General features: G+C 38.1%; 2 protein-coding genes across 6 annotated transcripts; both read left to right on the forward strand.

Annotated features, from left to right (window-relative positions):
• The first annotated feature begins 1,780 nt into the window (after window positions 1-1,780).
• Window positions 1,781-9,579, forward strand: dis3l2 (DIS3 like 3'-5' exoribonuclease 2). 4 transcript variants are annotated; one of them, XM_020939532.2, is made up of 21 exons: window positions 1,782-1,900; window positions 2,485-3,210; window positions 3,289-3,404; window positions 3,462-3,515; window positions 3,599-3,700; window positions 3,773-3,908; window positions 3,989-4,053; window positions 4,168-4,397; window positions 4,468-4,641; window positions 4,720-4,799; window positions 4,869-4,981; window positions 5,051-5,158; window positions 5,230-5,463; window positions 5,539-5,618; window positions 6,031-6,214; window positions 6,290-6,374; window positions 6,458-6,607; window positions 6,680-6,810; window positions 7,237-7,341; window positions 7,426-7,530; window positions 7,624-9,087. In XM_020939532.2, the coding sequence occupies exons 2-21, from the start codon at window positions 2,502-2,504 to the stop codon at window positions 7,723-7,725; spliced, it is 3,063 nt and encodes a 1,020-aa protein (XP_020795191.2). In that variant the 5' UTR covers window positions 1,782-1,900; window positions 2,485-2,501; the 3' UTR covers window positions 7,726-9,087. The 4 variants fall into 4 exon arrangements, with proteins under 4 accessions (XP_055007889.1, XP_020795191.2, XP_055007888.1 ...); XM_055151913.1 differs by lacking the exon at window positions 1,782-1,900 and adding an exon at window positions 1,911-2,051; XM_055151912.1 differs by lacking the exon at window positions 1,782-1,900 and adding an exon at window positions 2,012-2,157.
• A 123-nt stretch (window positions 9,580-9,702) lies between these two features.
• On the forward strand, window positions 9,703-23,895 carry LOC110173433 (unconventional myosin-VIIa-like). Of its 2 annotated transcripts, XM_055151910.1 has the most exons (49): window positions 9,704-9,895; window positions 10,016-10,046; window positions 10,144-10,245; window positions 10,323-10,475; window positions 10,638-10,706; window positions 10,820-10,935; window positions 11,007-11,134; window positions 11,225-11,367; window positions 12,960-13,073; window positions 13,148-13,301; window positions 13,532-13,608; window positions 13,692-13,811; window positions 14,116-14,258; window positions 14,556-14,766; window positions 14,835-14,970; window positions 15,040-15,215; window positions 15,358-15,498; window positions 16,205-16,363; window positions 16,447-16,539; window positions 16,624-16,718; window positions 16,799-16,883; window positions 16,954-17,055; window positions 17,142-17,402; window positions 17,480-17,704; window positions 17,783-17,938; window positions 18,134-18,208; window positions 18,281-18,399; window positions 18,472-18,598; window positions 19,049-19,168; window positions 19,256-19,429; window positions 19,508-19,735; window positions 19,821-19,988; window positions 20,149-20,266; window positions 20,330-20,456; window positions 20,539-20,705; window positions 20,820-20,998; window positions 21,075-21,175; window positions 21,332-21,483; window positions 21,590-21,743; window positions 21,816-21,971; window positions 22,073-22,178; window positions 22,256-22,372; window positions 22,455-22,548; window positions 22,627-22,733; window positions 22,819-23,004; window positions 23,081-23,197; window positions 23,283-23,366; window positions 23,453-23,572; window positions 23,654-23,895. In XM_055151910.1, exons 2-49 carry the CDS (start codon window positions 10,029-10,031, stop codon window positions 23,753-23,755), a joined length of 6,375 nt encoding a protein of 2,124 aa, XP_055007885.1. In that variant the 5' UTR covers window positions 9,704-9,895; window positions 10,016-10,028; the 3' UTR covers window positions 23,756-23,895. The 2 variants fall into 2 exon arrangements, with proteins under 2 accessions (XP_055007884.1, XP_055007885.1); XM_055151909.1 differs by having other exon boundaries at window positions 9,703-9,895; window positions 20,149-20,456.
• The last annotated feature ends 887 nt before the right edge of the window (window positions 23,896-24,782 follow it).

Below are 24,782 nucleotides of genomic sequence, written 5' to 3' on the forward strand. Positions count from 1 at the left end.
TTTTCCCATAGCATAAATAAAAAAAAAATGATCACAGGAAATGAGATAAGTATATAAGTATTTGTAGGCACTGGATTGTTGCCTTTTTTATACTTGACTTTGATATGATAGAGAATACACTACATTTATTAGGGTCTGCTGCTACAACTACAAAAACTTAAGAAGATATTAACCTTTGAGTTTTTACCAAACTTAATTGTGTGAGGCGCAACATTGCTTTTGATGGTCTGCACAGCAAGAAGGCCAAATGCAGACCTGCTAATTTTTATTTATTTTTTATCCAGGCATGTAATTTCCATGGATTTGTGTAGATCCACAACACGACCTGTGGGAGATAAACATTTAGATTCTTACAGAGAGAAAACAGTCCTGCATTATGAAGGCTTACATACCCAATCGTCCATTTCATTGCAGGCGACAAGAGAGAAACTAATGCATCCTCTTCACTTTAAATCATGGACCTTCAACTTCCATGCATTAAGTGATGGCTGCCCTCTAGTGGTGGTTGAGAATAGAAACTATCACATCTTGGCACAGAAATGTTAGATATTTACAAGAAATAGTATGTTTTGTTATTGTTATTATATACAGTATATGGTTGCCTCCCATCTATTCAATTTCAATAAGTAAATATGATTAAATAATATTCAAGTAAAAAAAAAGACAAATCTGTATTTTTTTTATAAATGCATTTTGTGAAAATCTTCTTACAGAGAGAGGTCTTTGTCAGTGTGTAATCTCATGTGTACTTTGAGAACACACTTTTGGACAAGGGTTTTCTAGAAGCTTGCACAGCTGTACCAGCATGACTTCTCATATGTGCATGTAGATTAGTATTATTGTAAATTATGGTTTATGGTGTTTTCTGACAAAAAGCCAGCAGCAGTGTCTTTCTTCTGTGTGCACACTTGTGTAAGAGAGGTCTGTCTGTCTATCTATCTATCTATCTATCTATCTATCTATCTATCTATCTATCTATCTATAGCACCCTCATGAAAAAGGTTTTCTTGCAGACTGAACAGTTTGTTATGTGAACATTGTGTTTGTAGCTGCTCTTTACTCAAGAAACTCTTCACAAACAGAGCACTGTATCTTGTTATTTTGATTCCTTTGTCAGCCCTGGACATCTCAACATTGTTTACAGTGGCACTAGTCTCTAAGGCAGTCTTGTCCATGGTGGATCGACCTGAGTTTTGAATTGTTTCTTTCCGGCCTCTGATCTGGACTTGGTTGTAGTGGTCTCCCTTTGCCTTTGTCTCCTTTCTGTACACCTGAACAGTTGAATGGAGATCTCCAGGCAACTCCATTATAAGCGTCAGAAGAAGACTCTGGTCTCTGAGTGGAGATGTGGTTCTGCTCTAGTGTCTCCTCGCTGTGTTTCTTATCTGTGCTCGGTTAGTTTTTGCTGAAGGGGGACTCTTCAGTCTTGACACAGTGTCCTGGGAGAAGGCCACTGGCAGCTGGTCTTTCTCTGTTTGACGCTCTTCTGGGTCCTCTTTAACTAGTGGTCCTCTTTAACTGTTGTAGAGTGATTTCCTGGTTCAGACCACCATGGTTTAGACCAAAGCCAGCACTTGAGAGAGTGTGGACACTACTCAGAGCAGGACCCTCATGCTGGAGCACCTGATACCCGTGGTTTTCTTTGCAATACCGTTAAACAGAGCAAATACCGGCCAGTCTCTCATTCACCAAAGTCCTCACAGTTTAGAGTTCAGACATTTTTACAAAGTGTTTTAGCTTTAGCTCCGAGCTGACGGCTAACCACAAAAAACCAAAAAAAACCAAACAGTGTCTGTTTGACCCTTAACCCCTGTGGTGACGACAGCGGAAGAGGAAACCCCGGCGCTGGTGCTGAACAACAACGACACTTCTTGAGAAATAGAAACTGTACAGACACAAGGTAAGTTCAGACAAAATGACACAGACAGTTTGTGTAAAAGTAAACTGTCGTGTTAAATTATAAGAAATGGTCTCAAGATAAAGACGTTAAAGCAGATTTTAGCTGTTGTCGCTAAGGTGATGCTAAAGCCTTGCATGTTCACGACTCGCTGGTATGTATGTTAGCTATAAACTTGGACTCTTTGATATAATCCTGGGTTATCTTCAAGCGTGTGGGAAAAGAAAAAAAACTTGCTCATCTCAGACAATAAGTTAAAAGTACGTATAAGTAAGTATAAGGTTTAAGTGTAGTGTTGTGTGTCAAGCACGTGAAATTAAGTTACCGCCTCATTTAAATGTCAGCCAGCTAATGTTACTCAACTCCTTTTATAACAAGTTGGGCGTATGCCAGGTTAATGGTATAATTTTGGGACGAGTTAAGTCCAAAACAGAACGGGAATTCGCTATACATGTCACAGATATCTAGTTTGATCCAAAAACATAAAAAGACACGTGCATACAAATATAACATTACTTATATTACATTCAAGTTATTCATTCTTTCATTCAAGTTATTCATTCAAGTTCATATTTATAATGTTTCAGAATCTTTTATAATCACAATGGATTCGTCAACTCAATCTAAAAAGGGCAACCAAAATCGCAAAACCAAGGACAGCCAGAACAAGTCCCACATGCCTCCTCAGAAAGATGCCTATGCCAGACTCCTCAGCCAACATCGCAGCAGCAAGTTTAACTCTTACCTGGAGCAATTTGCACGGAACACATTGGGTCAAAATGAAGTTAATGGCCCCAATACCTCACACGTCCAGAGTGATGGACTGAATATACCACAGAGACGAAGGGATCAACTACTAAATGATTTTTCTGATTCAAGTGACTTTTCGCCCTCTTCTCTGAAAAACAAACCTGGAGAGAGCTCCCTGTCTACGTATATGGAGAAACTTAGCACTGGTAATGGGCCTCCGGACTATGAGCTGATGCCAGATGTGTCTGAGAGGCTAAGGAAAGGCCAGAGGAGGGATACAACTACCAGTCATGATGGGGACATTGAATCTGGTGAGGAATTGATTGCATTAAATGAATCAAAGAAACAGCAGAAGCAGCATAAAAAAAGTGTAGTGTCCAATGAAGACGGTCCTCAATCTCCAAACAAAACAAGTACAAGTCAGCAAGAACAAGAGATGACCAAGAAGTCCAAGAAAAAGAGCCCAGCAAAACAGAAAGAGGACCAGAGAAATAGGTCCAAGCCTGAAGTTGAGGCACAGATGCCACCACTTTCAAAAGACCAAAGACTCCAACCAAATAAAGGCAAGTTATTTGATTTTTTTTTTTTTTTTTAACCTTTCATGGTTTCAATTTGACTAACACTGTAAACCTATAATCTAGGAGCCAATTCTCCAGCAGATAAGAAAAAGAACAAAGGGTCCAAAAAACAAGTGTTTGAGCCTTACATGCCAGTAGAGGAGGTCTCACATGGCCTAAAAAGAGGAGAACTCATTGAGGTACATTTGTATATGTTGCAATAGTGTTCGTTGTCCCTAATGCCCATTTTTCAACAGGGTCAGATAAGAATTAACCCTAAGAAATACCATGAAGCTTTTATCTCTTGTCCCGTAAGTTATTTTCCAAAATTAATTGTTGAGATGTCACAAATCTAAGACACTCAGGTGCTCAATAGTATTTCTATGCCATACAGGACGATGGCCGGGATATATTTCTTGATGGGATTGTAGCTCGTAACAGAGCTCTGAATGGAGACATTGTTGTGGTGCAAATCCTGCCTCGGGATCAGTGGAAGGTAAAATGCATGATAAAACTGCTAGCTCTGTCATAGTAATTTAAATTATTTGCAATGGTTGTAATGCTGCAGGTTGTACGGTCTGATTCTGACTGTGATGGAGCCAGTGAGTCCGAAACGCCCCGCAAACAAACTGTTAAAGCTGTGAACAAGCAGCTTAATAGACCAGAGGATAGTGACCAAGATCTCTGTGCAAACTGTGCCAATGGTAAGTGACAATCCTGGTCTAAAGATTCATGTATGGGCAAAGTCATGTTTTTTTTTAACATTGTTGTCCATTGTGATTAGATAAATCCCAGGATAAACCCTTTCCTTCACAATTAAGTGATGGTGAGCTCCAGAAAACCGCAAAAGTGAGTCAAGAATGCTTACTTTTACTACACAACTATAATATGCCTCATATTTATACTGTACTTTTTCATATTCGTAATATATCTGGCTTAAATTATATCTGTTTTCTTCATCAGGTTGTTTACATTGTTGAGAAGAAGCATTCAAGGGCTGTGACGGGCTTCTTGAAATTTCTGCCTGACAAAAAGTTTGCCATGTTCTCCCCTACGGATCACCGCGTGCCCCGCATCAATGTTCCTCTGTCTGACTGTCCACAAGACTTCAGCTCTCGGCCAGACGACTATGCCAACACACTGTTTATTTGCAGGATAGTGGACTGGCCTGCTGACAACAACTTTGCACAAGGGTATGTTTTAATTTTGTTATGAAGAAATACTTTTAAGATGTATTTATTGTTTTTTTCTTTCTGTGTATAGACTGCTTGCCAAATCGCTCGGTCAAGCTGGCGAAATTGAGCCAGAGACTGAGGGTATCCTGACTGAATATGAAGTGGATTTCTCTGATTTTACAACTGAGGTTTTAGACTGCCTCCCCAAGAACCTGCCTTGGACCATTCCTCCAGAGGAGATAAAGAGAAGACGAGATCTTAGGTATCTACAGATTACCATGATTAAACACCATATACCCTGTACTGGTCAGTAATATTTATTTTTTGGTGATGTTTGCAGGAAGGAGTGTATCTTCACCATTGACCCTGCAACAGCCCGAGATCTGGATGATGCTCTGTCCTGTAAACTTCTCCCAGATGGTAATGATTCTGTTGTTTAGATATTAAGAATCAATGCAACAACTACATATTTATATTGATATCACATAGGTAATTATGAGGTTGGTGTCCACATTGCTGATGTCACTTATTTTGTGGAGGAGGGCAACGCTTTGGATTTGATGGCCAGTCAGAGGGCTACCAGTGTGTACCTTGTTCAAAGGGTTTGTCATGTTGTTGTTTCTTATTATTGAAATGTTACTCCATTTTTAACATGTTTTGGTTTTTTATAGGTGATTCCCATGTTGCCGAGACTACTTTGTGAGGAACTCTGCAGTCTTAACCCTCTCACAGACAGACTCACCTTCTCTGTCATTTGGAAACTTACTCCTGAAGGAAAGGTATGTACTGTACTATGCTGACAGTCATTTGCATTTTTTTTTCTTCATATTCAAAATTTTTTTCCTGTCAGATATTGAGCGAGTGGTTTGGCCGCTCTGTGATTCGCTCCTGTATTAAGCTAACATACGACCATGCACAGAGCATGATTGAGGCACCAGAAAAACTGTTCACTGCAGAGGAGCTGCCACCGTTTGACCCAGAACACCCCATTGATGAAATCCACCAGGCTGTGCTACATCTGCATTCCATCGCTAAGAACCTCCGTACACAGCGCTTCAGCGGAGGGGCTCTCCGTCTGGACCAGGTCAGTTATGCTTCGATATAATTACGACATTTTTACAGTTACATCTGTGATTCTTACACCACACTTTCTATTCAGTTGAAGCTGTCTTTTACCTTGGATAAAGAAACTATGATGCCTCAAGGCTGCTACATTTACCAGTACAGAGACAGTAACAAGTGAGTTTAAAGCTTTTCTTGCACTGGAATCAGTCTGACAGTATAGAATAATGACGCACTGATCGAACTAGACTGGTTGACAATAACAATTGTGTTTTAGTGAATAAGTAAAGTTGTAAATTGTTAGCTTGGTTTACCTTCAAACCCCGTTGCATGGTAAGAGTTAGGACAAGTGCGGACACTACAATAGCAGTCAAATACAAATAGGTTAAAGAAGTGGAATACAGTCGAGATAAGGAAGTAAGCCACTGTCTTTATCTAATTTACACTCATTGCCAGATGAAAGCAGATAAAGAATTTATTGGCCTTTTATAGTATATCTTTTTCAGATGATATAAATAAGAAACCACAGAAGAGTAGCAAACGGGAAAACTTTAATGTACTGTGTCAAACTTGATTGTGTTGTCTTTAGGTTGGTGGAAGAGTTCATGTTACTGGCCAACATAGCCACAGCACATCACATCTACAGACATTTTCCTGAGCTGGCTCTGCTCAGATGCCACCCTCCACCCAAAGCCAAACTTGTGCAGCAGCTGCAGGAAGTGTGCGACACTTTGGGAATAAACTTGGACTTTTCCTCAGCGGGAGCTTTACATGTAGGTTTATGGGAAATTGTCATAGATCAAGAGTCCTAATTGGTCTTTTTCTCATGTATATTGTTCACTCTATAGAAAACACTTATTACCACTCTTGGGAATGATCAGTACTCTGCTGCCAGAAAGGAAGTCCTCACTCACATGTGTTCGAGACCCATGCAGGAAAGTGTTGTCACACATTAAAACATAAAAACAGTTGTATTATTTAATAAAAAGCCATTTTTGAATACTGTACTTGTCTTTAGATGGCCCAGTATTTCTGCTCTGGGCAGAAGACAGACGAGCAGCAGTATAAACATTACGCCCTGAATGTTCCTCTGTACACACACTTCACCTCTCCCATCAGAAGATACGCCGATGTCATTGTCCACAGGCTCCTGGCTGCATCACTCGGTATGACAAATACTTTACACTGCATGTGACAATATGGTAAACATTTAAAGTAACATTTTTCTGTTTGAGTAGATTGTGGGCCTATGTTGGGACTGCTAACTAAAGAAGTGCAAAAACAAGCAATACACTGCAATGACAAAAAGGCTGCAGCCAAAAGAGTCCATGAGCTCAGCACTGAGTTGTTCTTTGGGGTGTTTGTGAAGGTGAGCAAATGCTCCATTAATACACTATGGTAGTATTATTATATTTAACTTGTCTGTGTATTTTCAAAAAACTTAATGTAAATAAATTATGAGCATCAGTATGTGTATCAGTATGTGTATCTGGTGTAGTACAGACCTGTTCAAACTATGTGATCCTCAAATCAATTTACCTGACCATCAGGAATCCTAGTGATTTTTAATGCATATTGTCTCTCATTGAAGGTGTCTCACTGATGTTCTAAGCCTAGTTGGAGGCCTGTTAACTCAGTCTAACCTGGGCTAAATGCACCCATTTGAATGGGATAAATAGTTTATGGCCCTTGATTGGCACCCTGCATTGAAAAAAGTTGGACACCTCTAATGTTGTATTAGTGGTATGTACATTTGCCACCCCAGTTAGGCCGTGTGTGTATGTCCTCTGTTCAGGAGTGTGGACCGTTGGAGTCTGAGGCCATGGTGATGGGAGTGCTGGACCAGGCCTTTGACGTGCTGGTTCTCCGTTATGGAGTTCAGAAACGCATTTACCCTAAGGTCAGATTTCACATGTTCCACTGATCACTCTTTCATACTTTCTGATGCCTTTGTGTCAAACAAATGATCTTTTTCCATTATTAGCACATTGCTGGTGTTGATGCATTTCATAAACATAAGGTTGGAAAAACAACTGAGCTGACTCTTGTTTGGAAACCAGAAAACCCCAATGAAGCTCCAGTCCAGCAGGTGGGCTGTTCTTCCTTAGATGATCATTGAACACATTTCCAATCGGGTGTACATTAAGCACACAATGATTACTGATTTTGTAAATGCATTTAGGTCATTTCCATCTTTACCCGAGTGGATGTGCAGTTGATATCAGACTGTGCAGCTCTGAAGTACAGCGCAGAACTCCAAAGGCCCAACACTAATGAATCCTAAACCTCACTTGAAGAAAATATTTTATTTGCACATTTTCTTTAGCACCTTCATTAGACGACACAGTATTATGTTATAGTTTACTCACAGACTTGAGTCAAAATGGGCTTTGCATTTCTGCATACAGCACTTGCTACAAGTGTTGCTCAATGATAAAATTTTTACTTGTTTTTCTAAAATTGTTCCCTTTATTATCCAGTATGTGCTGGCTTATTTAGGTTAAAGCATAAATGGTCTTATAAAGAGTTTGAAATTTTATGGAAATTTTCAACATTTTTACTCGGGTCTGTAGAGTTTCAGCAATAGCATAGCTTTGTTTATTGATCTAATGGATCAGTGGTGTAACATAGCTTTTTTTACATAGTAATATGTGTGATCTTTTTAACATATTTTAGTTCAAATTCTGACTGGATTCAGGAGTGACAGACCTTTAGGCAAATATGAGACAAACATTTACAGTTTTTCTTTGTAATAACAGAATTAGAATAGTCTGTTATTGCATAAGGGCAGCAGTGGTAGCACATCAATAATAATTTTAACTGAAACCAAGTGTATTATATGTGCCATTTAGGGTGTATTTTAATCTTTTTAAGTGGCCTGTTTTGAGCTGCCTTGGTTTGGTTTTGGACAAATAGGATTACATAATATACAGCCTACATCTGTGTTGAGTGTACTCAAATCTGCAAGACATGTAGTAATTTATCAACTCTTTGACTCCTGTTGATTTTCATACAATGTTGGAAATTACTTGAATGCAATCTGCTTTTTAAACATGAATTATACTCACATTTTCTTTTTTTTAAAATCTGTATCATAGTGCTTTAAGAAGAGTTTTATAGCTTTAGTTATATATGTTTTTTTCAACATCACTAGCTGTGTTTTTAATAACTTGGCTTATGTGTGTTTTAAAGGTGACACATGTTACTTTTCTGGTGGAAGGTCCGCCGCCCGTTTTCTATGACGATGTTATTGCTGTGAATTATTCCTCAGCATGGCATCTATCACCATGTAGACAAGTAGATGACATCATCAGGCCAAGGTACAGGTCAGGTCCAAGAAGAGGTGGGCCTGCACACAGTAAGAATGCATTTTCTGAGCAATAAAACCACCTGTAATTGAATAACTTCAAGATGGATATGTAATAGCATTTCTATGGAGACAAACAGGTGTCAGACTCCACCAGAAAATTTACATGGTGAACCTTTTAAAGAATAATTTAATTGACTTGTGTTTAAACTATTTGGCAAATTGAAAGATAACATCTGTATATTTTTTGTTCAGTGTCAATTATCATTTGTACTGTCGTCTAGAGAAATGTACAGTGCTGTTTGTGTCTTCATCTTAAAATAAATCGGAATTAACTCACTTTGTGATCTGTTTCCTAAAGTAACTACAGGTCTTCAGTTTTACGTAACTAAAACACTCGTCTGATCAATATGACTAAGGAGTGTCATAATTTAAACTATGTAAACAGATAACAGAATTATATCACAGAGGATGCTTCATTGTCATAATCCACCTGCGGTCAAGTGAGCCACGCCTTAGATTGAACGTATCTTTGTTATAACCCAGTAACATAAAACAATAATAATATAGATTACTTTATCACCTCTCGTCATACTGACGCCAGTGAATCATCAGCAGTTGATTAAAAAAAAAAATCATAAAGTAGCTAGAATTGCATTAAATAAGATGTTATAGTCATAGCCAATTCAGAAAAAAAAGCCTAATCTTATTCATCTTTATTGCAGTATCTGTTCGAGAGATCTGCTGCCATATCTCCAGTCATTGGCAGTCACTGTACAAAGGTTACACATAAATTTATTACAACACCACTGTTAGGCCCAGGGGAATCCTTATCAAGATCATTTTGTGTACATGTGCGATGAGGTTATATTTTCCCCATTGTGGTACATATTGAAAGTCTTCCAGTTTCCTTCAAGAAATATTTTAATGACCATTTGTCTATCACATGAAGCTTTATGTTTCAGGGAAATCAAGCTGGATTACCGACTGGTACCACCCTCAGTAGGTGATCAGGTTCTTCCTCTTCCTTCACAGTCAGTTCAAAGTCAAAATGCCATAAAGTCTAGGCGTCAGTGCTCGAAGTAGGTGTTCTCTGCTGACTCTACTGTGTGCTGTGGAGAATGACGGATTACTGACAGACAGGCAAGTACTGTTTATTCATTTTAAGATGTATGTTTTATTTATTAAAAATATTTTCATGACAGTTTATTCTTGCCAATGGTGAAAGTCAATCTTGCTATTATTATTATTATTTTTATTTAGGGAGCAGAAAGGGCAAAATGGCAACTCTGAGAAAGGTGCAAATTTTGTATTTTGTTTGTATAATCAGGTAAATGTACTGTATTTAATATGCAACCATGTTTTGATTTACTTGTTGTTTACTTGTCTGTTTAGGGGGAGTGGGTGTGGTTGGACTCAGAATTTGGGGTCCCCATTGGAGCCCGAGTCAAAGTAACCCCATCAGGTCAACGCTTTTTGGTGGATGATGATGGACAGGTAGATATCACTTAATCTTCAGGAAACACATATGTTGAGCTTGTGTCTTTATTTTAATTATATACTTCTTATTTTAGGAGCAATGGCTTTCTCCGGAGCTAGAAGCCAGTGTCCGAACCATGCACCCTACATCAGTGGAAGGAGTGGATGACATGATCAAACTCGGAGACATGACTGAGGCTGGACTTCTGCGAAATCTCCAGCTGCGTCACAAGAAAGGCATCATCTATGTAAGAATGTACCATATGATTATAAAAATGTATTTAAAATATTTTAAATAAGACAGAAGATAAAGACATGAATAGAAATGTTTGTGAAAATAATTCTTTAAAAAATAATTAGCTTTTAATGGTAATAAAGACCACAGTTAACTAACTTTCTGTTTTGTTTAGACGTACATCGGGTCTGTGTTGGTGGCAGTAAACCCTTACCAGAATTTCCCATTGTATTCAAACGAAAAGGTAAGCATGTATAAATGCTATTAAAATTGTAAATTGCACTCAGATGACTTACTAAAATATGATGATTTGTATTATTTTACACAAGTGTGAAGGAACTGTATATTACTTCTTAGATAAAGTTGTATCATGGGCGAAAGCTTGGAGAACTCCCTCCTCACATCTTTGCCATCGCTGAGTCCTGCTACTACAACATGAAACGCCATTCGAGGAACCAGTGCTGTATAATCAGGTCTGATTGAATCGGGTATACATAACAGTCAATTTAATTATAATTTTTGCTCATTGTAAAACTGTTTTCAGTGGAGAATCTGGAGCTGGAAAAACAGAAAGCACCAAGTTGCTCCTCCATTATTTGGCTGCTGTAAGTGGGCAGCTCTCTGAACAGGAGATAGAGCAACAAATCTTGGAATCAAACCCAATTCTCGAAGGCATGTTTTATTGAAAACAAAACACATTGTTCTTAATAACTTAAGACAACCTAAACACTGGACATCCAACTTTGTGTTTTGTCCATGTAGCTTTTGGAAATGCAAAAACAGTTCGCAATGACAACTCCAGTCGCTTTGGGAAATACCTGGAGATCTTCTTCAATAAGAGCGGAGTGATCGAAGGTGCACGTGTCGAGCAGTATCTTTTGGAGAAATCTCGTGTGTGCCATCAGGTCAGCAATTTCCTAAACGGACATCATTCTTAAATTTCTGCAATAAGCCTCTTAAACCCAGTTTTGTTTTGAGAACCTATAGCAGCTGAAAAAGCATATGTGTACAAATATTTAGTGCTGTCATGCGATTAAAAAAATTGAGAGATTAATTAATTATGATCTGTAATTAATTCATCTAATTAATCTCTTTTTAATCTCACCTAAAAAATGCTGAGAAAAGCCTTCAAGTTGAGGTATTTTCATTTAAATTCATTATTACATTATTGTGGCAGATCAAAAGACTGATATAGAACAAAAAAAAAGTGACTTTATAAAGTCATTTATTGTTTAACAAATCTCTCCAAATTGACTGTTGAGCCCAAGTCTCCATGAATAAGAAACTGTTTGCTGTAAAGTAGCAAAGATGAGCAAATCTGAACATAATAACTTTTGTCTACTTAAAGACAATAAAAAGTCCAGTCTTTCCTTAACCATATTAAAAATATTATTGATAGAGAAATGCTTTATATATGAGATCACTGGTTTTAGTTCTGGTTTTAGTCCTGGTTTAGTCGTGGTTTAGTCCTGGACTGGGTTAGTCCCGGTTTTAGTCAGTCCCGGTTTTAGTCTTGGTGTTAGTTCTAGTTTAGAGGCGCACAGGAGGAAGCGCGGTTTACGCAGCGTACGCGAGAAAACGGACGCGGCGCACGGGAGCACGTCGGTGTCCGCGCAGTAACTACGGAAAGAAACGTGGTCCGCGCGTTCTCAGGTTAATGACGATGATGAAGGTGTGTTTGTGTTTGTGTGTATTTGTGTTTGTGTGTATTTGTGTGTGTTTGTGTGCATCTCCCCTCATGTGGCAGGTCACTATAGGACAGTAGTGCAGACATCATGAGCCTATGCAGGTTGTTTTCACCAGTGACATTTAAGTTGTAGGCGATTTTATATTTGTTATTTTCTTTTATATTTCACGTCGGGAGAATAATTTCCAAGACACGAATGTGTTTTTACCTGTGCACTGCTGCCTCTGTTCTACTGGCTCTTCGACCTCGTCCATTGTGCGACTAACGCGGCAAACGTTAACATGACGTTTACATCGCTCTTACTGCGCGCGTTTTGTGTGGGTTTCCGGCAATGAGTGGAATTACCGAAATAAAAAAATAATGAATGTGTTTTTTGTGTGTGTGTGTGTGTGTTGTTGTCCCAACAACACATAAAAACAGATTTTATAATAAAGCAACTCGCATACAGAAACTGTAAAGTTAGAGATTAAAAATGAGATTAACGCGATTAAAAAACATAACGCGCTAAATATGACTGTAATTAATTAATCGCAATTAACGCGATAATTTGACACCCCTACAAATATTATTTAATTATTATTATTGTTTACTTACTTAACACGCATATATTTACCTAACTAGAGTAACCCTTATGCCTAGACTACCTCTTCTTATCTCTCTATATGCAATATATGACTTCGTTCATACAGGTCATCAGTTATCTTGGCTCTGAGTAAAAAAACACACACACACACACACCTCTGTTGTAAATGAAGGGAAACCCTGACACATTAAAAAGTCAATATTTGGCTCATCTCTCTTTTCATAAAGAGTCTGGAGGAACGCAACTACCACATTTTTTACTGCTTGTTGGCTGGACTATCAGAGGAGGAGAAAAAAGTGTTAAGCCTTGGACATGCCAAAGAATACACATTTCTTACTAAGGTAAATATTTCCTTGCAGTAATTTATGCCAGCCAGTGTATATAATAATGAATAATTGCTGTGTTTTGTGTGTAGGGAGGTTGTATCCTTTGTGACAGCAGAGAAGATGATAAAGACTACCAACGCATCAGTGCAGCAATGAAGGTTCTGACCTTCTCTGAGAACCAGTGTCAGGATGTTGTGAAGCTACTGGCAGCCATTTTACATTTGGGAAATGTTAGATTTGAGGGTAAGAGAGTTCAAACACTTGAATATAGAGCTGTGTAAAGTGTATTGCAAGGTAAAACAGTGCAGTGTCTTAGCACTAAACTGAATGAACTGAACTGTTTGTTAATTTTCACTTTGACTTCCAATTTTTTTTTAAATAACAAAAAACTTAAGTGGTCATCTAGACAAGATTCAGAATTTGGGGCCATTTAAAACCTTTGTGATTTATCTTTGTCTTACTTTCTTTGTTAGCAAACACACAAAATAACTTGGACACGTGTGACATCAGCAAATCAAAGCACTTCAACGTAGCAGCATCACTGTTACAGGTTTGAGCATATCATTAAAGCTCCTATAAGATGGATTTGTTTCATCCATATCTAAATAAATGTTAATAATAAGCTTTTTGCAGGTGCCGAAATCGTCTCTGACCAACAGTTTGACCCAGCGCTCCTTCATGACGAACAGAGAGAGAGTGACCAAGCCCCTGAGCTGTGAACAGGCATCTGACTGTAGAGACGCCGTTGTGAAGGTAACAACTCTGAACTGTATTCTCTGCCAGTTTCCTTATTGGCCACAGTCAAGGAAATCTGAGTAAATATTCACAGTTTATAAGCTTGACTAGGTTATATTGTCAAAATAATTATATGTGATTGCAGTGTAGTGAAAATGTCATGTAAAAATTAAATAATATTTTGTGGTAGACTAAAACTATGATAAATTGTAGTCACATGGACATGACAACTCATATTTTAGGTTAGGTTAGATTGCTTTATTTTACAACTGGACACAGCTCTAACTCAACACATGTATACTTTTTTTTTTTTTAATTCAAGGCCATCTACAATAAACTGTTCATGTGGATAGTGAATAAGATAAACACTGTAATTTACAAGAAACTACAGACAAACCACAAATCCTCCTTCCTGTCGGTGGGACTCTTGGACATTTTTGGCTTTGAGAACTTTAACAAAAACAGGTAAGTGCATCAATGTTCGGTTTCTATACATTTTTTTATTTCCTGGAGACTGATCCTAACCTTAATCATAGTCAGTACTTGCCTAACCTTAACTTATTTTAAGCCACATCTGAACATTAAACCATGTTTTTGATCTTATAACAAAGGGTTTACGTCATGGGGACCTGATTTTTGTCTCTGTAAGAAAGGCAGGTCCCTATGCTGTGAAGCACTAAAATATGTACAAATATTCACCCATTAATTTTCACATTAATTGCAACAAAACGTGTGTGTGTATATGTGTGTTTTGTTTTGCAGTTTTGAACAGCTATGCATAAATTTTGCCAATGAGAAGCTACAGCAGTTTTTTGTGGGACATATTTTTAAACTGGAGCAGAAAGAGTATCAGAAGGAAGGTATTGTATGGAATAACATCACCTTCAGCGATAACCAAAACATTCTAGATCTACTCGCTGTCAAACCATGTAACCTGCTAGCTTTGATTGATGAGGAAACCAGTTTTCCAAAGGTAAGTCCTATAATATCCATGATAAATTTCTACATTATTTTAATCATACTCGTTTTGGTGACATGCAGGGTACAGATGGCACCCTGCTAATCAAGTTGAACACCCAGCATAAACGAAGCAAATTATACATCCCTACAAAGAGTGAGCACGATACAGACTTTGGGGTTCATCACTTTTCTGGTGTGGTCTACTACAATTCTCAAGGTAAACTATCTCTTGTCAAAAGTGTGTTTTTAATGTTATGATGTGAAAGAATGTTTTTGTTTTCTGTAGGATTTCTGGAGAAGAACAGAGATGCCATCAGCTTTGATGTGATCAGAATGGTAGAATCCTCCAAAAATAGGTTGCTCCGTCAGACTTTTGAAAGAGAACTTTCTGTGAATGGAGTCAATGGAGTCAAAGTGACCAATAACCACAGGATCAGCATAAAACCTCCCACCTCATTCCGGGTAAGTAGCAACATACTGTGTGTTTTTACTCTAAACATAACTGTATCAATAAAAATAAAAATGATTAGAAATTGTTGTCAGTGTTTATCAATATTATTTGATTTGGAGTAATATAATCATATATTTTGTTATTTCCCAATAGGGCCAGGCTGATAACCATAAACAGGTGCAGACTCTGAGTGGTCAGTTTCGTCAGTCCTTGGACTCCCTCATGAAGGCTCTGTCTGCCTGCCAGCCATACTTCATTCGCTGCTTCAAACCAAACAATGATAAGATTTCAGAGGTGAACGCGTGGCCAATGATTAATGGCTCTTTGATTAAGAATCAGTCAATTGTACCTTTAGGATAAACAAGTATAGCACAACTAATATCCTTGTTGGCTTCTTTCATCTGTCCATAAAACAAAATATAGACAAGTGTCCTGGTTTAGAGGAGTCACTGGAAAAGTGTAAAGTACACTTTTGTGACGTCTTCATATCTGCAGAATGCCCCACTTTATCAGCTATGATTTGCTGACATCACCATTGCTAAATTACATTACATATTTTAAAATACTTATTATCTATGTTGTGAAATGTTTAAAGCAAAAAGAATTAGAAATAAACTAGTTACAAAGCACAGGATTACTGTAATCGGATTACTTTTTCAGTAATGCAGTAATGTAACTAGTTACACTTGAAAATTGAGTAATTAGATTACAGTTACTTGGCCTAGTAACTTTTAGTTTCTTTTTCCCTACCAAAAAATGTGTGTTCTTTTTCTTCAAAGTAACTTATTGTAATCAGTAATCAAATTACTTTTGAAGTAAAGTAATCACAGTAGTAATTGGATTACTTTTGCAAAGTAATCTGTCCAGCACTGGAATCAAATAAAAGTGTTTGAACAAATGAAGACACTGATCTTCATTTGGTCTACCTTACCTACCTTTGATATATTTTCACATTTTCATCTATGGTTATAAGTTAAACATATTTCTTCTTTGGATTTAGTTTTTTGACAGAGAGCTATGCATACAGCAGCTGCGATACTCTGGAATGATGGACACAATCCGCATCAGGAAACTGGGATATCCCATTAGACACTCTTTTGTGGAATTCCTGAAACGGTACAGAGTGCTTCTGAAGACAACCATCTGCAACCCAAACACTGTTAGTACAATGATATCTTTGTTGTCTGTCTTAATGACTTTTATGCGATAAATGTCTGTTCATCATAATTAATATGTGTCCAGCAAAGTGCTGCAGCCTGTTGTGAAGCCATCTGCAGAGCTGTGATCAAACAAGAGGACGAATGGAAAATAGGAAGAACCAAGGTCTTTCTAAAGGTAATAAATGTACATGCAAAGATTTGAGAATCTTTACAGACTGTATGTTTTAACTAAATGTCTAATAAAATGTTATTTTGACAGGACGCGCATGACATGACCTTGGAGCGGCTGAGGGAAGAAGAGCTAAGCAGGGTTGCTCTAGTCATCCAAAGAGTCATGCTGGGAATCAAAGACAGGTGCAATGTCCAAAACTAAATCACCATACACTTGACCATTTAGTTGATATGCTGAAATTGAAAATGTTTTTGTTTTGTAGAAAGTTATTTCTGAAGAAAAGAGCTGCAGTTTTAGTGTTACAGAAACACTGGAGAGCTCACATGAAGGATAAAGCACAAAGAAAGGTTAGCAATCTATTTCATTATTCCAAACTCTTATTATTTGTAACTTTATACTTTTTTTTCTCTTAATTAGATCCAGCTTGGTTTTGAACGACTCATAGCCGCAATAAAAAACAAACAGCTGCGAAAACAGTACATACGACAGCGAGCAGCAGCCATCACAATACAGTCTCAGGCACGATTATACATTTTATCAATCAATTACTCCATCCAGTGCAAACATTTAACCTTTTTTCATTCTACACGTCATTATATGTGCAGGTTCGGGGATACATGGCAAGAAAGAAGTGGAACCAAATAAAAAGAGATAGACAAAAAGATGAGATGAGGGACAAGGGGTACTTTGCTGCAACGCAAATTGAAATAATGCAAAAACAGCAAGAGATCAGTGAGAAAATGTCAAGGGAGGTACAAGAGGGACTCCAGTTAATGGAGGATGCAGTGGTGGATGAACTAACGACCGACGGAGAATCGGATCTGGAATCTGCCGAAGGAGATATACCTGTGGCTAAAGAAGCTATGGTTAGTGATTTTTTTTTAAGTTTTGTGCATTATCATCCTGATGCCTGTGTATTTATTTATTTGTTTGGAAATGGCAGTACATACCCAAGATAGTGATTTCTGAGAAGGAGTCAGACCGAAGTAGGACCTCATCCATGGCAGAAGAAGAAGAAGAAGAAGATGATTATTTTGAAGACAGTAGTGCCCCCTTTTCTTTCAACAAGTTCTGCGATCTTCACTTCCAGGGCAATGCTTCTCCATCCCACATTACACACAGACTCAAAAAACCACTGCTGGCTCATGACGATGAAGGAGATGCTTTGGTATCAAAACAAAAACAATAAGAACTAAGATAGAAATAACAGTGGAGAAGAAAATTAACCATGATATGTATATTTCAGGCCTGTCTCACAGTTTGGTGGATCATTCTGCGGTTCATGGGGGACCATCCTGAGTCCAGATCAAATGACTCGGTGTCACTGGCGTCCAGCACCATTTCAAGTGCAGTTCCAAACCGAGGGGGCAGAAGACTGAGCAGCCTGGTGGGGATAGATGCGGTAAATATAATATCTTATTGCTCTATATCAAAAAATTTGTCTATTGTGCACTGGACATATTTCAGTGTGTAATTAACAATCAAAGTTCAATCTGTATGATGTATGACAGTTTGGGGAAATAAATTACATTTATTGCATTTGATTTGCATGTCTTGAATTAGTTTGTGTGACAGTGTAGTTTTACTTACTTTTTAGCTATTATTAAGAAAAAACAAGAAGAAGCTCGGAGGAGGTGGAACAGCAAGAAAAGCATCTATTATCCCGGAGGAGGTAAAGAGAGATAGTAAAGATAATAATATTTTTTTTCTGGGAAATATTTTACCAAATACATTTGTACAACAGCCAGAAGAAGAAACAGAAGATATTCTGATAGGAGAGGGCCCTACACTGGATCGACCAATGACTTCTTTGGAAAAAGTGCACACTATTATTGGATATGCAATATCCAGACCAGGAATAAGGTAAAACCACGTATTGGGAGTATACAAGAAGTGTAAAGAAAAAAAATAACTGTTTGATCATTTTTCTTACAGAGATGAGATTTATTGTCAGATCTGTAAACAGCTGGTCAATAATAACAAGAGCTACAGTCGCCAACAAGGGTGGCTTCTTCTGTCCATCTGTCTCGGCATCTTCCCTCCCACAGACCTCTTCATGCAGGTCTGAAACTTTAATACTGAAACATGACATTTGGCCCTGTGTCTTATGCCTTATTCACTTACTGTAATAGATGGTAAAGTAATCACAATTTGAAATACAACTTGATAACCACGACGGCTGTGGCTCACACCCATGAGGCTAACTGATATAGTCAGTGCGGTAAAACTTAAGTCACAAAATCAGATCACTAAAACATTATTATGGAAAACGAATAAAGATGACATCTGAATATACTATTGTCTTAAAGATAAAAGAAAAATAACAAAAAAATCACCAATTATTTGTTGGTTTCAACCAGTTCACCAGATAATCATAACCTTAAGGCCACAGTCCACAATATGGCCATGGTTCTTTGCTGTTTCCTGCCTGGGAATAATTAAGAACATAATTCTGTCTTAAACTAGAAACTATAAGTTAAGTTAGTCATTATTCATGTATCATATTTCGTAGTACCTGGAGAATTTCATCCAAAGAGGTCCTAATGGATACAAAGAGTACTGCTCTCAACGTCTGAAGCGTATAAAGACCAATGGAGAAAGGAAAGAGGTGGCCTGTTGGATTGAACTGGAGGTAGCAAGTAATTTGCGAACAGATCACTTAATAAAGTTTTTTGATCCCAAAAGTAAGATTATTGAGAGCTTTTTTCTTTTCCATCAGGCTGCCAGGAACAAAAAGCCCATTGACACCTCAGTGCAGCTAATGAATGACCAGACTGTGACAGTGAGTCTGGACTCTGCGTCCACATCAGCTGAGGTTTGTCAAACTGTGGCCAACCAGGTCGACTTGGCTGACACCTATGGATTCTCTCTATACATTAACTTTGAAGAGAAGGTGAGCCATTTTTTCCCTTTATGCAGTTGTGTCACAGTTTAAATTTGGTTAATCTCTTTATATCATCTATACTGTCAGACATGGTCCCTGGGCAGCTGTGGGAGACATGTTTTGGACGCAGTGTCTCAGTGTGAGCAGGAGATGAGAAGGCAGGGCAAAGAGGAAAAGAACACTCCCTGGAAACTGTTGTTTCGCAAAGAGCTGTTCACACCATGGCATGACTGCTCCCTTGACCCAGTGAGCACCACTCTCATCTATGAACAGGTCATTAGGGAAGTAAAGTCTGGAAGATACACCAGTGACAAGGTAAGGCACTTCACAACAGTGCTTTATTGAGACACTGCAATTATTATTATTGTTATTATTGTAATAATCCTGGTGTGATTCCCAGGAGGATGACTATGTGCTTTTGGCAGTTCAACACTACTACATTCAGTTTGGCTCAGAGTATAATGCACTCAATGCCAGGAAGGTGGTTGGTGACTGTATAACCACAACTCTAATTGAAAGTAAATCTATGAACAAATGGATACAACTTATCAACACCGGACACTCTCAGGTACATTGGGAGAGTTAATAATACAGTACTTAAATATATGTTTATTAACACTGTATTTTAGTTGACCTATACATATGCATATTACAAGACATGCAATATACAGTGATATATCATGTTAGAACTTCTTCTGATAAAAAGCCATGCTAAACATGTTTTCCAGGCTCTAAATCACTATGGCAGGCAAAGCGCAGATACTACAAAAGAAGAACTAGTTGACTTTGCCAGACAAAAATGGCCTGTGTTCTTCTCCAGGTTTTATGAAGTTACAATGACATCAGGTCAGTATACTGCTGAGCATTTATGGTGTGTCAGATGTGACAATGCTCTGCTCATCTTTGTAGGACCTGATCTGGATAAAAGTCGGTTTATCGTTGCTGTCAACTGGAGCAGCATCATATTTCTTGATGGACCAGACAAGCGTTTACTTGAGTTCCCTTATATTGAAGTTAAAAATGCATCCATGAAAAGGTATGAATCATACCCAATTTTATTCTTTATTTTATTAGATTTATTTTAATAATGGCATTCCCTATGTTTTGTATGTATGCAGTGAAGGATACCTCAGTGCTCAGTTGGTCACACTGGCCACTTTTCAAGGAGAGTTTGTGCTGAAAACTGCAGAGGCTGAAGAAATGACTGCACTTATAAGGAGAAATCTAGAGGGACTCCGAGAACGCTCTGACTTTGCAATCGTCCTCACTGACAACAGTAAACCAGGTACAATCACCATCCCTGCCCCCATGTCACAGTACACAAGTTGGGCAGTAATTATTAGATGTATAGTCTTTTAAAATTATGACAGTTATTATCGTTGTACATTGTTCCTCACAGAAGACCCCACTCATCTTGTATGTAGACGAGGAGACGTGTTGCAGATTAGGAAAAATGAACACCCTCCTCACGACAACATGTATATAGCCACCAATCAGAGAAACGGCGATACTGGAGTGGTTTATAAAAGCATACTTCAGTTCCTGCCCACTCTCACTATGCCCAGCCCTGCAGCAATAGTATGTGCGGTTTAGTGTAACATTAGTACCATTTAGCTTTAGTCCTTTATGAAAGAAATGCATCCTTTTCTTTCAGAATGTGCTCAATCCAAGCCGAAATGCACCTGCAACACCTAACTTTCCTCAACATACCGTGGCCCCTGTGTCTTTGAAAGAATTTGCACTTGAACATTTCAGGTAACACACTTCAGGATTAGTTCTTAATAATTTATCTTATGACTATGACTAAAATGTAGAGTTGTGATTCTAGCAATGTTGTTTAATTTATAATTTTCCTTTTAATAAAACAATAAACATACTTAATGAAATAAAAGTTGTTTTTCCCCCCTACAGTCTGCCAGGTACAGAAGCCGGGCGACAGGGGGTGCGCAGAGGAGTCAGAGAGAAACTGTGGGTCAGCTCCAGAGAGCCACTCAAACAGCCTCTCCTCAAGAGCCTAGTCCGCAACTCGGATCTCAGCTACTTGGCCTGCAATGCCTTCACTGATATCCTTATCATTCTAATTTATGTTGGTCTGACATTTTCATTGCATCTGCTTACTGCCTGTAAATAATAAAACCATGTTAGTACTGCCTTGACAGTGTCTCTTACCTATTCTCAAATATATGGGCGACTACCCCATTAAGCAAGTGCGCAGCCCCATAGAACTGACGGACCAGATCTTCGGTCCAGCCACTCAGCACGAGGCTCTGCAGGATGAGATCTACTGTCAGATCATGAAGCAGATGACCTCCAACAATAACAGGTGCAGCTTCTTTGAGTTTATTTAACCAATCCTTTTGTGACACATAGACCATAAACCTGTGTCTATCTCCAGGCTGAGTATGACCCGTGGGTGGCAGCTTTTGTGGCTCTGTACAGGCCTTTTTGCTCCCAGCCCCAGTTTAATGGTTCATGCCAAACGGTTCCTGGAGTCTCGACCCAGAGACCCCCTGTCTCCTGAGTGTCAGCAGCGGCTGCAAGGCATACTCAGGTAAATTAACATCAATTCAATTACTCATTGGTTTACAGATTTGGTGTCATTGTACCACTAATAACATTATGATTTTACTGTATGCTCTTTCTTTGCTTTAGTAAACCACCTAGGAAACTTCCACCTCATTTTGTCGAGGTAGATGCCATTCAACAAGACAGCACCCAGATTTTCCATAAAGTCTACTTTCCAAATGAAACTGAGAAAGTAAGCCTTAACAGTCACATTCACCTGTCCACTGCAATAACTGACTGCTTAATACATTTTTTTCAACAATATTACAGATAGTTGAAGTCTCATCAACAATCACAATCAAGGGTTTTTGCCAAAGAATTGCTCATTGTCTCCAACTACTTTCAGCAGATGGATATGGTCTTTACTTGAAAACGATAAACAAGCCGGTATGATGATTTTTGTTCTTAAAGAAATGAATGTATTAAATTTTAACAGTTTGTTATAATGATGTTTTGTTTTGATTTATAGTTACAAAGCTTAGAAGACCAGGAGTATTTATTTGACAGCTTAAGACAAGCTTCAGACCTTCCTAAGAGAATGAAAGTGAAAAAGATAAAAGATGGTAAGACACTCGTTAGGTTTGACATGTAACACTTTTATTTCTTAGAAAACTAATGCAATGTATTAATATCAATGTTAGGAAACCAGGCCAGAGTGCCATACCTGGTCATCTTAAAGAGAAAGCTCTGGTTCAATGTGAGCCCAGGAAAGGACTCTGTTGCAGACCTCACCTTTCACTTTCCACAGGTATCCTCCAGCACTGCCTAAAATCACCCTTTATCGGATTTGTAGTTATTTTTTCCTTATTTTTTGTTGTATTGTTCCACATCAGGAGGTGCCTAAATATCTGGAGGGGTACCATGATTGTACCAAAGAGGACATGATCGAACTGGCTGGGCTGCTCTTCAGAGTGCACGTCGACTCAGACCGATCACAATTTGTCATGATTCCCAAAATGCTGAAGGACTTGGTGCCTGCGGATCAGATCGGAATAATGTCCCCAGAGGAATGGAAGAAGGTAGGATTAGTAACTTCAGTAAAGAGTTCAGCATTCTCTATGTGCACATTATGAAGGCATATGACTATTCTTGCAGCATGTCATCTCATCTTACAACCGGCAGAGTGGCAGTACAGTTGAGGAGGCCAAAGTTGCTTTCTTGAAAACAATATCAAGCTGGCCTACATTTGGTTCATCTTTTTTTGAAATCAAGGTATTTAGACTGTGGCTCTGTGGACATGAAGCCAAATGATTGGAAAAGCCAATGTTAAATTTTTAAACCCCATCTGTTTTTACAGCAAACTTGTGAATCTAGCTACCCGACCAATCTCAGGATTGCTATTAGCAAGCAGGGTGTGAGTCTGATTGACCCAGCAACAAAAGTAAGTATTTTGAGTCTGATATTTCTACCTCCCATATACCGTGTAACATGATGCTTATTTTTTTCTAATGCTGTCATGCTTTATAGGAGTTACTGGCCATGTATCAATTTAACCGACTCAAAGGCTGGAACAGTAAAGGTGCACAATTTCAGATGACCATAGGAACTCTCTTGGGAGCAGTCACTTTTTTCTGTGAATGCCCAAAGGTAAAGCTTGATTTAAACCTGTGCTCCATATTGGTTAACAGAAAAGGTTTTCACAACAAAAATGTATCTTTTCTTTTTCAGAGCGAAACAATGGTAGATTTGATACAGTCCTATGTTAATATGTACAATGAAGAAAGAAAAGTTCAACCAATTAAATTGAGGAATGACAATTTGTGTTTGTAAACACCAAATTATTGCAATAAGGCATTTGAGCTGTTTTTTTTTTTTTTTTTTTTTTTTGATTTGATGTTTGTGCAGGTGTAACTTAAAATTCACTGTTCTTTAACATGTGTTAATATTACTAAAAATAAATCTTAAATCTAAATAGATTTTGCCTTTTATTTATTCAAACTGCAATTAATACAGATACAAATTCTAAAGAGCCAAGTCTTAGTTAAATTGAATTGAATCTGTGGAACTTCAACATCTTAAACTGCACATCACATATTTAGTAGGCCTACTTGCATTTTACACAACTATCTGTTGTCTGTCAAGACCCTCTCTCTGTTACTATGGAAACCATGTGACAAAAAAGGATGGCATCAGCAGGTGCAGATGAGGTGCAATATGTTTGTGGTATCTTCGGTATGCAATAAGACTGCAAAAAACAGACTGCTGCTCGTGTAACGTAAAACTGCTGTCTTTACGGTGTACATATTGGCAATTTAAACAAGAAACATCAATGCATTACTCACTAGACAACAAAGACCCATCAAATATTTCAACATATTTTACAAGTACATTTATAAGTCTCAGGAAAAACAGCAGCATGTGTTGTGTACACTGCATACAGGAAGGCATATTGATGCACTGCACCAAATTTGGAACAAAGACCTTATGTCCAGACCACATCACTATCCCCCACCTGCACCTTCCCCCCACCCCTCTCACTTGCAAAGCTTTCAAGGAATGTAGCCTATAGCAATTTACCTAACAAATGTAAAGTAATAAATATTATTAATTAGTTATGTGACTTACTATTGCATATTGCATTATTCCCAAACCTCTCAAAGGTGTTCATTTAGTAGCCTGGGGTCTATATAACCTCGCTGTCCTTTTAATTGCAATGGTGAAAACATTGACAGTGGATTATATGTAGGCTAATAGTCTAGTTGTTACACACATAAATTGTGTAGAATATATAGGCTTAGGCTCTCTAGCGTTAGTATTAATTTTGTTGAAGGACTAGACTGACTCTCGGCCATTTTTC

The sequence above is a fragment of the Boleophthalmus pectinirostris genome, unplaced genomic scaffold (genome assembly GCF_026225935.1).
Source record: "Boleophthalmus pectinirostris isolate CB_2022bp ecotype Guang Dong unplaced genomic scaffold, ASM2622593v1 HiC_scaffold_16, whole genome shotgun sequence".
NCBI lineage: Eukaryota > Metazoa > Chordata > Actinopteri > Gobiiformes > Gobiidae > Boleophthalmus > Boleophthalmus pectinirostris.

Bases quoted from the DNA above. Each gene is read 5' to 3' on its own strand.
- LOC110173433 (XM_055151909.1), top strand. The intron at 14,767-14,834 runs GTAAGTCCTATA...GGTGACATGCAG, and splicing joins AGGAAACCAGTTTTCCAAAG to GGTACAGATGGCACCCTGCT. The intron at 22,179-22,255 runs GTAAGCCTTAAC...ACAATATTACAG, and splicing joins TTCCAAATGAAACTGAGAAA to ATAGTTGAAGTCTCATCAAC.
- dis3l2 (XM_020939532.2), top strand. From the start codon at position 2,502: ATGGATTCGTCAACTCAATCTAAAAAGGGCAACCAAAATCGCAAAACC. The intron at 4,054-4,167 runs GTGAGTCAAGAA...TTTCTTCATCAG, and splicing joins AGCTCCAGAAAACCGCAAAA to GTTGTTTACATTGTTGAGAA. The intron at 6,608-6,679 runs GTATGACAAATA...CTGTTTGAGTAG, and splicing joins GCTCCTGGCTGCATCACTCG to ATTGTGGGCCTATGTTGGGA.